Here is a 14,420-nt window from a genome sequence, read left to right on the forward strand (position 1 = left end):
AGTCATTTCCCACAGTGATCTATCTTCCTTTCTTTTTGGCTTGGGGTTGTTCTTCCTTTACGTTGATATCACTATCAGTAGTATCATCATCTTATTAAATTAAACAATGTCTACTACTACTACAATTTAATGTACATACAGAATTCATAGAAGCTGCATTCTTTTAAGCTGGGGACATAAGCATCCTGCCAAACATCTGTCCTACTTTTATTTCTAGTAAAACACTAGACACATCATTTTGGAAGTTGGTAGATTGAAAGTTGGTGTAATGTGTAATGGTAGTAAGTTGCCTTTTAACATTGATTTGGTTTTTTAAAAATACAATGTTTACTGAATCACAAGGCTTTAGAATTAGGTAGATTACACAGCAGTTTTAATTTGGAAGATAATTGAAGATTCTGAATAGTTACTGAGTAATAGTACTGTTGGAAGACTGTTGTCTTCGAACTTCATTTTTTTCTAATAAAATGTTTTTTCCACTTTAATTCTTAGGCAACTGAGTAGACATCTAGTGGGTCTTTGGACAGCTGAAAATACAACTGCTTTGAACTTACTGAAGCGTATCTTGGTAAGTGAAAATGTTTCTCGAGAAAGCTTTTTTATTTATGACACTTCAGCTGTTTCTCAGCAATAGACATTGTAAATAACTTTATGAAAGTATTCTAGTAGAAACATTTGTTACAAATTTTTAGATTGGTAAATTTTAGCTAAGGCCTAGAACAGGGGTATGTAATCTTAAACATTCAAAAAGCCATTTGGACCAGTTTTCCACAGAAAAGAAAACACTGGGAGCCACAAAACCTACCCCTCCCTCCCTCCCTCCCTCCCTCCCTCCCTCCCTCCCTCTCTCTCTCTCTCTCTCTCTCTCTCTCTCAGCATTTTAGAATTTATTTCTTCAAGTTGAAGTTTTTATTTTTTTATTTTTTTCCATTTTCATGTCACATAATCACATGTATACTTTTACATAGCCAACATCATATTGTATTATTAAATGTTCACATCAATTACATCAGTTCCTCTTGTCCTCAACGCCCCAAAAAGATTAACACCCCTTATTAGCTCTTCTACTCTCCATACACCTCTTTCTTCTACCTCTCTCTTACTTCCTATCTTCCCTCCATCTTCCTTTCCTACTCCACTTCCCCTTCCTTTCTCCTTCTCCTCTCTCTACATTCCACTCCTCCTTATCCTCATCCTCCTCATCTTCCCCCCTTACCCTCTCTCCTATCCCTCTCTTCCCACCTTTCTTCTCCCTTCTGCTTCCCATTCTTCCTCTCATTGGTGTATTTCCGCTTCCATACTATTCTACTTCCCCTTCCTTTCTCCTTCTACTCTCTCCCCTTACCATTCCTCCTTATACACCTCATCTTCACCCTCTCTCCTATCCCTCTCTTCCTATCTTCTCTTCTACGTCTGACTCTTCTACATCCTGTCTCCCCTCCATCATTTTCTACTCTACTACCCCTTCCTTTCTCCTTCTCCTCTCTCCCCTTACCACTCCTCCTTATACACCTCATCTTCCCCCTTCACCCTCTCTCCTATCCCTCTCTTCCTATCTTTCTTCTCTCCTCTACTTCCCACTCTTCCTCTAATTCACTTGGTGTGTTTCCGCATCTGAGCAAAATCCCTTTTGTGTTGATGGTATTTATAATTCCATTTCAATATACATTAAAAAATAGCAGTATACATGTACAATCATCCAACATCCTCCTCCAACTTAGTAAACTCTACTCCCTCCCACCCTCCCCCCAACATTCCCCCACCCTGACTTCCCAGAACCAATACAAGGTATAAATCTTTAACAAAAACAGTTTAAGATATACTTAAGAGAAAACGTAGAAAGTTAATAACATCTTTGAATTGATCTTAGCTCCTCCTTGCTAGACTAACTATAAACAATTTGTATGGTTTCTGATCTTAGTCATAAACTATCTGAAATTTCCTAGACCCATATTTATTTTGAATATAGTCAATCTATTTTTCCCAGTCTCGTTTATATCTCTCATTTGAATTATCCTTGAGATATGCAACTATTTTAGCCATCTCTGCTAAATTTGTGATATTCAATATCCATTCCTAGATAATGAACAAATCTTCCTTCTTCCAGTATTGTGCCACCAACAATCTAGCTGCAGTGATCAAATGCAAAGTCAGGTTAATCTCTACTGCTGTACAGTCAGTGATTATACATAACAGAGAATAGGTGGGTTTTTTTTTTTTTTTGAGAGAGAGAGCATTTTACATAATCCATCATATTTTTATCCAGAATACCTTAACCTTTTTATAAATCTACCATGTAATTAATATTAGTGTTTTTTTCCCAACCCGTAGCAAGGCATTCCCCAGAGCATGACCTTTAAAGTTCTCAACCATCTCTTTATTATACAGCAAACAAGCAGCCATATACCAGATCAAACCCTTCAATACTGAGCACTCCATTTCCTGCTAAATTAATCCATTCGCTTAACATTTCATATTAGAGATTTAGTTACCATCATTAGCACCCTGAAACTTTTTAATAGCCATCTGAATCTCTTGATATTTAACCTTTGGCCTAGCTCCTCCCACTGTTTCTGATGTAACACCTGTTTGCTCCTGAACAGTGGCTTGTATACGTTGCTTTCTTAATTCCTGTTCCATTCGTCTGGTAACCACGCGGTCTTGTCTTTGTTCTTCAGCTTCTTGTACCTCTGAAAGAACAAGTTGAACCCCCCCTTGTTAAAACTTGAGTGGCTTGCTTTCCATCATATCCTTCTTGTTCTCTTTGTCTAGATCTAGAGGAAGAGGGTTGTCCGTCCTTCAGTATGTTGGTGTAGAAATCTTGAGCTTTCCATACTGTATTGAGACGATGCCTTTTTCCAAGATAGCTGAATGCGATGCCAGTTGGTGCGTCCCATCTAAACTGTATCTGGCTATTTTTGAGCTCTTCCACTAGAAAGGCATAATCTTTCCTAGATCTCAGCATTTTAGGTGGTATCTCCTTCAAGACAGTCACCTCCCGACCACAGATTTGAAGCTTATTTTTGTAGGATTCCTGTAATATCATATTTTTCACATCTCTAGTAGCGAAGTAGACCATTATATCTCTTGGTAATAGTTTTTGTTTTGCCAGCGAGGAGTTAACGCAATAAACCTTTTTGACTTGCCAGTCAAGATTCCCTCCTGACCTTCCCGCCATCAGGTCGAAGGCTTCAGAGAGAGTCTGTTTCTGGTTCTCTTGTGTATTTTCAGGGAGGCCCCTTATCCTTAAAGCCAATTCCATTTGCCTATATTGTAGCATTATGATTTCATTGTCTGCATCGCTAACTTTTTGCTGGACCGCTTCCATTTTCGTTGCCAAGTTCGTATTAGCGCCACTAAGTTCTTCTAACTTTTCTTCAAGGGCCTGTACATAACCAACTATTAAATTCAAAGCCGTCACCAAGTCCCCTCTAATCATTTGGTTACATGTCATAAGTTTTTCAGACATCTGTTTGTTAGAAGCAGTTATCTCTTCCTTAAATTTTATTTCTATTGTAACAGCATGATTTTTTAACGCATCGATTAATTCCTTCTGCAGAATTTCCCTTGTCAGGGGGTCGCCTGCAGAAGTAGAAGGGAATGATGATTGTATTTTAGCAGAAGGGGCTGGTAAATTTCCAGCACTTTTCGATGCGGGGGGAGGAGGGGGGAATTTTTGCTTAGAAGCCATCTCAAACTTAATCTTCTTTAGTCAGTTAAAAAGTCCAGGCAGTCCAATTATACAGCAATTGCTATTTGTTTTGATAATACATCTCTTCTTGATAGTAAATCACTTTTAGGCTTCGCAAAAGCTCTACCCGATGCACGCCCCTCCTACACAGCTCGGCGCCATATTTATAGAGCTTTCAGTAAATAATCAGCAGAAGGAATTCTTTACAATGGAGCTAAGGATTTATACATACAATTAAGAAGTTCACAAGTATTGGTTCAGCTCGGCTTGAGATCCATAACAAATCATTGTGCTGAGGATGAGTGAAAACCTTCGTTCTGCAACAAAAGGCAGAATAAATCCTGGCACGGAGCTGCCACGCAACCGCCGGTGCTTTCCCCTCCTCCTCCCAGCGTTTATGCTGAAAGAACTAGTTGGAAAACTTCCGATGCATAGCTGCTCATCTCTCTCTTCTAAGCCCAAAGGGAGGATAGATAAACTGTTAAACAGCTTGATAGATTGCTGTTTAGACAGATTAACGACGCCAAGATTCCAGAGCTGTTAGAGATAACAATCCTCTGTCAGGCCCCGCCCACCGGAAGCTCCTAGAATTTATTTCTCAAACATGAGATCTATGCCCCTACTGTTTGTCCAATCTTTTAAACTTTGAGAATTCTTATAGGTGGGATTTTAAAAAACAAAAGCAAAAAGTGTTAGCGTAACCAAGGAATAATTAGGCATAACTAAGCCCCATATAGCTTTTTTATTCTTGACCATTTCTAGTAGCTTTATTTATTTATTTATTTATTTTGTTGCATTTATGTTGCCATCTATTTGTACATAGCGACTCAAGGCGGCTTATAGAATATAAAATATAATTTAAAACAACAAAATAATGAAAAGGGATCAAATAAATTAATATAATAAAATAAAATCGCCCCAGCAACAGCAGATCATATGAATATTGATAATGTTGAAATGTTTTTAGAGAATGTAAGATATATACACATGAAAATCCCTACCTATGGAGAAACATTTTGTGATAATGATGGCTCTGTGATGTATGGAAAATGAGATAACTTAATAAAATGGCACTAAAACATCTGATTAAAAATAACAGTTGAATAAAATAAAAATGTATATTATGGGTATCAAATAGTAATTGATGCTTACATTTGTAGAAAATTATAACAAATCTTGAATTAATTATAAGTTTTGATAAGTAATGTAATTGCATATGTGCTTTTTGTTCATCATTTATATGTATGTGGCTTTAGCCATCAGGTTTACTTGCTTACTTGGACAGTAATGACCCTGTTCCAGAAAAGGACTGGGACCGGATGCATATTAGGGATAACTTAAAAATTGCAAATGTAAGTATGAAATTTTCCTCTTGAATTGTTTTACTGTATACCTGATTTAAAATATCATGGCTTTAAGTGAAGGTAAAAATGATTTAGTTCAATTTTCATTATTTCTGTGGATAATTGATTTCTATAAATTAATTTTGGTGATTGATGAACTTTCTCTATAGGATCAGTATGGGAAGTTTAATAAAGTGCCAGAATGGCAACGACTTGCAGGAAAAGCTGCTAAAGGGGTTGAAAAATTTGCTAAAGAGAAGGTGGATTTGGTTTTGATGCACTGGCGAGACAAAATGGGAATAGCACAAAAAGAGGTATAATACTATTATTTTGTGTTCATGTTAATGTGATTTCTTTCCGTTTCAGTTGTTTGTCTAGATGTGCTTGGTTGTGTTCATTTTGAATGTATTATCAATATATTCTTATCTACAGAAAAATTGAAGATAGTATTTTTCTATTAAAGATGATGCCTAATCAAGCCTAATATTTGGGAAATTGGTATTTAAGATAACTGTTGTTTATAAAGGTGAAATATAAGTTTAAGGGAACACCTGTATAATTTGAGTAGTTAATATATTTAGATGTATGAAAATATCTCTGACAAATTTGTCTTAGAATTTGCTTTCCTTCCATTCTTCTGCTTACTTATATATTTATGTACCTTTTTACTGAATATAGTTGTTTATGACTTTTTATGTTACATGGTTGTGATCTGATTTACACTCTGTTCTTATCCATAATGTGATTCATGTTTGGCTGAATAGTCTTAAGTAAACCATAGTTTTTTTCTGAAGAGGAAGTTGTACAAGGTGCTAATCCAAAACAAACTAACTTCAGTATGGACTAGTGTACTGAATATCTGTTGTTTGATGTTGACATAATAGAAATAAATAGAAGCATTGTAAGTACTTATTATCCATTCGGTTCAGAGTACTAGATAGATCAATTTATGAAATTACAAATATGAGTAACATATATTATATAATTTCAATTGTGGCCACATATAAAGTTCTAGGATCTTTTTTGTCATTAAATGACATTACAGTTTCCAACGTTAATATTTTCTATTACTTGAACATCCCCTCCCACCAGCAGTATGGTTAGTAGAAGTTGGGGGTGTGATCTAAGGTTCTCAGCCCATAGTGCTATTATATACAAATACCTTATTTGTAGGAGGTTGTTCTAAAATATTAAAACCTTTGAGAGGCATTTCTGTTAAACATAAATTTTGTTTTTCTTTATTTCCCAAATACAACTAGGATAGAAACAATATGGTGAGTCTTTATTCTTTTCTGCAAAGTACCTTGAATTAGCTTAGTGTATTGTATAAAATTGATTAAAACTATTGCTTGGTTAAGTTTGGCTTATTATTGATGTTTCAGCTCTATAAAAATATAGAAGTTTTCATTGCTAACATTTCTATTTTGGTATTTTTCTCCAAATTGATTGCCTTATATTTCACGTTATTTTCATAAACATTGTAAAGAAGTAGCTTTCTCACACATCATATAATAACATAGTTAAGTGGTTTTATACCATACTTTGCAGTGAATTGTTAAGTTTTTATAAAAATGAAAAAGAAGCTACAGGTACAGGACTACAACTGGGATGAGAGCTTCCTTTGTAAGTTGATGTGATCATAAAGCAAATCACATGATCATACCCAATTTTGCAACCATTTTTACTTTGGCCATTAAGCAAATAACTGTGGTTGTTAAGTGAAGCATGGACTCATTAAGTGAATCAAACAGTTGTAAATGAACCTGGTTTCCTCAGTTGATGTTGCTTGTCAGAAGGTAGCTGGGAAGGTTACAGATTGTGATCACATGACTGCCAGATATTACAACCATTGTTAATGGGATCTGGTTTCCAAGCATCTGAATTGCTAAAAGTCTGTAGAGATTCTCAGTCATCCAGATCATGGTTGTCCCAAAGGTGCTTTTTCAAGAGGCAACTGGGCTTTCTTGTTTTTTATTTTGAAGACGTTTTGCTTCTCATCCAAGAAGTTTCTTCAGCTCTGACAGGACAATGAGGAATGGAAGGATTTATATTCCTTTCAGACAACTGGTCATTTGCATCCTTTTAGAGGGTAGTTGAAGCACTTGGAAGTTTATCTATGTCTTCAGGGTCACTTGGGTAGTGCTCCTGGTTCTTGTAGTCTGCAATCATTCAAGGGTTGTTCATCCCAAACTGTATAGCTAAAAGTCTGTAGAGATTCTCAGTCATTCAGGTCATGGTTGTCTCAAAAGTGCTTTTTCAGGAGGCAACTGGACTTTTTGCTTTTTCTTTTGAAGATATTTCACTTTTCATCTATAGAAGCTGAAGAAGCTTCTTGGATTGCAGACTACTCAGGTGATCCTAAAGACACAGATAAACCTTCAAGTGGTTCAACAACCCTCTAAAACAGTGGTCCCCAACCTTTTTATCGCCGCGGACCAGTCAGCCTTTGATAATTTTACCGTGGCCCGCTGAGCGCGCGCAGGGGTGGGTGGGCGTTGTTCGCGGTTTCGGTGGAATACGTCGATGACCAGCGCTAGTAGTGTAGCCTTGCGCAGGCGCAGTTCAGTATGGCTAGCGTAGATAGCGTAGCACAAACTGCGCCTACGCAAGGCTACGCTACTAGCGCTGTCTACGCTAGCCCTACATAGCTGCGCAGGCGCTCTTAGGTTTTTTTCAGGAATCGGCCAGCGCTGAAGCGCTAAAAAGGAATGAGAAGGGCAGCGCTGGACACAGGGGAGCGGTGGGCCGCTGGTGATGTCAGAGTGCCACCAGCGGTCCAGTAACACCCCTTGTGCCAGTTAGCCCTAATTTGCATACAGAAAGAAACTATGGCCCCCGGCCGCTGCAGCGATCATGGCCCCCGGCCGCTGCAGCGATAATGGCCCCCGGCCGCTGCAGCGATCATGGCCCCTGGCCGCTGCGTGGCCCGGTGCCAGGTACTCCACGGCCCGGCACCGGTCCGCGGACCGGGGGTTGGGGATCACTGCTCTAAAAGGATGTAGATTACCAGCTTCCTGCAAGGTATATAAATCCTTCCATTCCCTACTGTCCTGTCAGAGCTGAAGAAGCTTCATGGATGAGAAGCGAAAGTCTTCAAAACACAAAACAAGAAAGTACAGTTGCCTTCTGAAAAAGCATCTTTGGGATAAACATCTGAATTGTGATCACATGACTGGAGAGTGTGTGACAAGCATAACTTCAAAGATATCACTTTTGCTAAGGCCATTGTTGGTTTAAACTATCATTAAACAAACAGGTTGTAAATCAAGGCTGTGTAGTGCAAAACAGAAATAATTGAGGCCATATTTGCCTCGTTTCTTAACTTTTATAAAATCCATATTGATATGATGGCCTATCCCTCCTTACTGCTTTAGATGGGGGGAAAGGTACCTATTTTTGAGAAAGCTTCTACTTTTCAAAAAAGAATAGCTTTGTATTTCCATGAAATGAATGAACACATTTCACTGTATGTTCAGTTATTTTATGGACATAATTTGATTCTTTATTTTGTAGAACCTCAATCAGAAGCCAGTAATACTGAGAAAACGAAGGCAAAGGATAAAAATACAAGGCAACTGGGATCTCTTTTATTACCGGTAAATTCAGAAAGAAATGTTGTGCCTCTTTATCATTTTTAAAAATTATCATTTTAAATCTGTTTCTTACACTGTTTGTATAGATTTCTCCAAGATCACGCTAGATCCAATTTGATCTGGAATTTCAAAACAAGGGAAGAATTAAGAGATTCCTTAGAGACTGAAATGCGGGCATTTCAGATTGACAGAGAACTTGGCAGCACCAATGTCATATCCTGGAATCACCATGAATTTGAAGTATGTCTTCATCTGATATTTATCCCATGAAATTAGAAACTTAGATTATTTTGAATCTAAACATCTTGCCATTTCTAAACTATTAGTACATAAAATTCTGATTAAAATTATTTACATAGATACAAATCAGAGCTCTTTATATTTAAAAAGAATTCCTATTTGAATTATAATCATTGGGAGTATTATAAATATAAATAAAAGTAAGAAAATTTAGCCTATCAAGTTAAGCCCCATATGCCTCCAGTCCTGGTTATCCATGGAATTGTCCAGTGGCTTCTGCTGATACACTATGATTATGATTCATAAGGGATATCATATACAGGGTCCAAAAAGTAAAGCTTCTCTGTTGCTTCCTCACTTATTAGAAATTGTCTGCCTCTTGAGATCAGAGTACCCTGTGGTATAGTTTAAAGAAAGTCATGGAAAGTGCACTTTTTAAAAAAAAGACATAGGAGCATATCTGATAAATTAGAACTCTCATCTTTACTTATGGTTGGCATATTTTTATACATACATATGAGAATATTTCTTACAAACAACCTCAATTTTGTACAAAAAAATTCTGAGATTTTATATTAGTTTCATGTCTCATCCATAGACATTGTATTAGAACCTTCTCTACTTTCTCTTTGTAAAAGGTGAAATATGAATGCCTGTCAGAAGAAATTAAAATAGGGGATTATTATTTGAGATTGCTTTTAGAAGAAGATGAGGGTGAGGAAAGTGAAGCAATAAAAAAATCGTAAGTTGTTATTTTCTTAACACTAAGAGTTGCTTTTAAGATGTAAAGACTTAAGTCTTGAACCATTCTTTATCCTTTTTGACAGGTATGAATTTTTCAATGAGTTGTATCATCGTTTTCTGCTCACTCCTAAAATAAATATGAAATGTCTCTGCTTACAAGCCCTGGCTATTGTATATGGTAGATGCTATGAGGAGATAGGTCCATTTGGTGATACTAAATACATTGTAGGGATGTTGGAAAGAGTAAGTATTTTCTAAATTATTGCACAATTTTAAAAAGTAGGTAGTAAATGTAATTTATTAATGTCTCTCTCCAAATTTGGCTAGCAAGCAGCTAAGATTTGTCTTTGAATATTTTTCATGAGAATATAAATCAATATTATTTACTAAATTCCTCTAGCATAGACATTACTAGAACTGATGTTTTTATAGTATCTGTTCCTGTTTTCAAAGGCATTAAAATATGTTAGATAATCATGAATTATAGTCAATAAAGCCAAGTCAGAAGATACATTTTGTAGATTTTGCCATAATCATAATAACATTGTTCTGAATCCCTCCCTTAAAAGATATTTTATGAAACTTCAACACTATCTAGTTTTGGGGCATCACATTTTTGGATGACATGTGACATATGCAGGCAGGCAAAGAGACATATGTATGTAGTAAGAACTGTCATTGTCATTTGAATTTGCTTGTTTTAATAGTTAGAGTTCTGTGGAACTCTATATTTGTGCTTTGTCATTATTCAGCATCCCTGTTCCCACAACCTTATTTGGATTAGTAAGATTTATGAATTGTGGGATTTACCAAAGAAGTGTCACTAGACTAAATTGATTAACATTCATTTTATCTTAAACGGTCATGCATAGAGTTAATTGATTCCTTGTAGTCAGTTGTGCTATAAGAAATCCTAAATATAATCGGTTTACCTATACTGCATTCTCCTTCAAATAAACAAATGAATGGGAAGAAAAACAGTTGAAAAATCCCTCCCATGACAATTTGTTCCAAAGACTTGGTAGCATACCTCCCATATATTGCCTGGAATGGCCAAACCACTCTGTTGACTGACTGCTAGAACAATGAGACTCTAGCTGGTTAGTGGCCATACTGTGAAACTTTGCACATGCTCTCTAGGAAAAAGAATTCATGGGATACTAGGTATGTACCAGAGGAAATAAGCAGATCTATGTGTTTTCCAGGAAATGATTTTTGCTTTAACTAGAGTGATATTGAGATTTGCTTTAACCATTGATTAGAAGCTTTAATTGGGTTGATGACTTGCCTTATTGTGATTATTGTAGAAACATAGCTGTTATTTCCAAAAGTCATAGTATTTTCATTATTTTCAGTCTTTGGAGATTGCAAGATAATGATATTTAAGTGTGTTGCTAATGATGCATTAAAGCAGAGGTGTCAAACTCAAGGTCTGCAGGCTGGACCCAGCCCACGTTGTGGTCAGATCTGGCCTGCAGCGCTGTCCTGGTCTACCCAGTTTAAAGAGGAAAAAGTGTGCCAGCAGTATGGGGAGTGGCGTGAAACTGGCCATGCTCACCCAGTCAGCCACGCCCCTGAGGTCAACCCCAGGCTGATGCAGCCCTCAATGAAATTAAGTTTGACACCCCTGCATTAAAGGAAATTGAGATAGCATTTAATCACATATTTTCATGCTTTTTCTGTTAAAAAAACAAGCCATATATTTTTTATAGTGCACTGACAGACTGGAACGGGACCGGCTGATAATATTCCTTAACAAACTGATTCTTAACAAGGTGAGCAAGAATTCAAACAACTTGCATTGAAAGTGCTAACCATGTACAGATCTGCCTATAAACCACAGCCTTTTTTATTATAAATATAAAATAATGGAAAACATATAATTGTATCAATGATGATATTATTTTATATCATATAATATGTAAACTTTATTTGTATGTTTTGTAACAAGGCAACCATTTGATAGAATTATTTTACAGTGAGTGGATTAATTTCATCTTAATGTTTGTTTAAGGAGTATTTGAGACAAACTATTTTGGCTACATTATGAGTAGTGTTATTTGTGATGCTGAGCTTGTCAGCTGGATAGCTGAAAGCCCAGGTTTGAAATCCGAGCACCAAACAAAAGGATGATCTCTCATTACTTGCTCCAACACCTGCTAACTTAGCAGTTCAAAAGCATGCAAATACAAGTAGATAAATAAGTACTACTTTGGTGGAATCCTGGTTGCATGATCATAGAAGGGTCTTCAGACAACACTGGCTTCCTTAGCTAAGAAATGGCGATGAGCACCACCCCTGGAGTCAGGCTCAACAAGACAAAGGAAACCTTTATCTTCACCTTTAAAAATAGTTTTCTTTTGATAAATACAATGCAAATGAGTTAGGGTCATAAGAATGTATTGCGCTATTCAGGATCAGCCTAGTGTCGCAAAATACATTTATTCAATTAATAATCTTTTGGCTGAAATGTAAGATAATATAGATAGATCTCAGTTAACAACTATGTCAGGGTTCCAAATAGCATCCAAAAGTAAGTCAGAGTCTGCGGCAAAGGATTTGTCAGCACCTCTTCATTGGATAATCAGGAAAGAAAACCACAAGACTCCATTGATAGAAATCAAGTGTACTTTTACTAATTATAAATGAACAGAAGCGTAGCAAAGCAAAGTCTGATTATTTAGGCGCAAAAGCAAATGATATATAGAATAACCCATTCCCCACCCCTTGCATCCCATGCACAGTCCAATCATAATTCTCCCAAGTTTCAGGTGCGAGATAACTTCGAAAGGCATCACCAAGATGGAATGTCGGTGCCGTTGGCCTTGGCGGGAAACCACCTCCGCATGCGCAGTAAGACGGGCAGTAGAAACTCCAGAATCTTCCTCCAGCACAACAATCAGTCCCCTCCCAAATACCATGCCCTCCCTCCCCGTTTCAATGGCAGCCGAAGAAGCAGCAAAGCAGAGGCTGACAAGATTCCTCAAAGTTCCAATTTATTAAGAGAGCCATGTTGGAACAAAGATTCCAGGTTTTCCTACCCAGTTGAAAGTTGAAGATCTTGCCCCTACACCCACATGTTCATCACATGGTTCAATCTTCCCCTGCCCCGCTGGAAACTTCCACCCACTCAGTTCCGGCCAGGTATAGAGACAAAGGATGACCTTGACTTCCTAGAAAGAATTTTGTTATGGTTACATATCATCCTACTCCATATAATCCCCCCTCGCATTTTCCCACAATAGAAAATGCATAATAGAATAATATAAAGCGTGGCAGGCATAACGTCCAAAAAGGAAAATATGGCTTTCAGTCCTGACACCATAATTGGGACCAGTAACTCCACTGCTAAGTGACATAGCTATAAAGAGAACAATCATGTGACCTTGCTCACTTAACAGCAGAACTTCTAATTGCAGCTGTTAGTAAATCATTTGAGGCCATTAAGTGCAACATCATATAATCACACTTGTGACTTTCTGCCAGCTTTTCTATTTGTTAAAAGCCAGTAGGGAAGTTCACAAATGATGATTACATGACGGCGGGACACTTTGGCCATCATAATAGCACATCACTTGCCAAGCACTTGAATTTTGACTGCACAGCCATGAGAATGCTGTGATGGCCCACGTTTGAGGACTGGTCATAAGTCTTTTTGTTAAGTGCCATTGTAACTTTGAACAGTTGATACATCATTTATTGCTAAGCACGGACCAGCTGTATATATAATTCAACGATGATAAAGAAAAAGTCGGGTTATGCTTTCAGAATTAAAATAAAATTTAGGGGCTGAATATTTGTAGGTTTATAAATTGTTCATTTTCCTTTAAAGTCATATACAGTGTTCTGTTTTTCAATTTAAACATGAAATGCATGCTAGAAATGAGGAACTTATTTAATAGATGTACTATTCATCTTATAAAGTTACTCTTCTTAACATTTTCACCTTTCCAGCCATAGTTTCCAACACTGTTCCCTCTAAGGTGCGCGGCCGCGCACGTGGCAAGAAAACACCGCGCAGCCGTTTCTAACTGCGCGCAGTGATTTCTGTCACAGGCTCCGGAAGCTGAGGGGAATATCTGCTGCCGCCTCCTCCTCCTCCTCCAACAGCACTGCCGGATTTGCCGCCAACGCTGCAGCTGAGATGAAGCCGCCAAAGCTTCTGTCAGCACCCCCGCCCGTGGCAATGGTGCCTCTCCCTCCACGCAGAGCACCTGAGCTGGCCCCCGCGTTATCTCTCCCCCTTCCTCCTCCTCCGTGCTTTTGAGGAGCCATTTGGCCGCGGGAGCTAGTAGGAAGGCGGCGGAGGGGGCGGGAGCAGGAAAAAAGGCCTCATGGCTTCTCAAAAGCACGACGGAGGTGGAGGCGGCGGCAGGGGTAACCCAGAGCCCAGCTGAGGTGCTCCGAGCGGAGGGGGAGGCACCGCTGCCTCTGCCATGGGCGGGGGCGCCTGCGGGAACTTTGGAGGCTTTACCTCGGCTGCAGCGCTGGGCAGCAAATATGTTGGTGCTGTTGGAGGAGGAGGTGGCAGCAGCTATTCTAGTGGCGGCGGGGGCTCATTGGCATCTTCAGCGGCAGCCCTGCCCCCTGTGAAAAAAACCGAAGATGGAGCAGATCCACGCAGATGACATTGCTGCAACATGACTGGAGGAGGAATTCTGGGAGTTGAAGTCCACAAGGTTTAAAGCTGTCAGGTTTGAAGACCCCTGGTTTTTTTTTTCCTAAAGGGTTAGGGGTGCAAGGGTCTTGTAACTTGACACCTTTAAGACTTGCATGCTTCAATGCCAGAGTTCCTGAGCCAACATGACT

General features: G+C 38.3%; 1 protein-coding gene across 3 annotated transcripts in view; it reads left to right on the plus strand.

Annotated features, from left to right (window-relative positions):
* The window catches only part of DNAJC13 (DnaJ heat shock protein family (Hsp40) member C13), a 130,006-nt gene that overhangs the window by 41,137 nt on the left and 74,449 nt on the right, over nt 1-14,420 (plus strand). For 2 of the 3 annotated variants that reach the window (XR_015696376.1, XM_087712949.1), the window contains exons 18-26: nt 493-568; nt 4,948-5,043; nt 5,205-5,348; nt 6,294-6,308; nt 8,548-8,630; nt 8,714-8,867; nt 9,506-9,609; nt 9,695-9,854; nt 11,324-11,386. Coding sequence is in view for 2 of the 3 variants with exons in the window: in XM_087712949.1 (XP_087569075.1) it covers nt 493-568; nt 4,948-5,043; nt 5,205-5,348; nt 6,294-6,308; nt 8,548-8,630; nt 8,714-8,867; nt 9,506-9,609; nt 9,695-9,854; nt 11,324-11,386 (895 nt within the window). In the remaining variant the exon portion in view is untranslated. The remainder of the gene's footprint in view (nt 1-492; nt 569-4,947; nt 5,044-5,204; nt 5,349-6,293; nt 6,309-8,547; nt 8,631-8,713; nt 8,868-9,505; nt 9,610-9,694; nt 9,855-11,323; nt 11,387-14,420) is intronic. The other variant, XM_087712950.1, reaches the window with a different exon arrangement.

The sequence above is a fragment of the Thamnophis sirtalis genome, unplaced genomic scaffold (genome assembly GCF_051295495.1).
Source record: "Thamnophis sirtalis isolate CommonGarterSnake01/CBP01778 unplaced genomic scaffold, rThaSir2_p1.2 scaffold_4, whole genome shotgun sequence".
Taxonomy (NCBI): domain Eukaryota; kingdom Metazoa; phylum Chordata; class Lepidosauria; order Squamata; family Natricidae; genus Thamnophis; species Thamnophis sirtalis.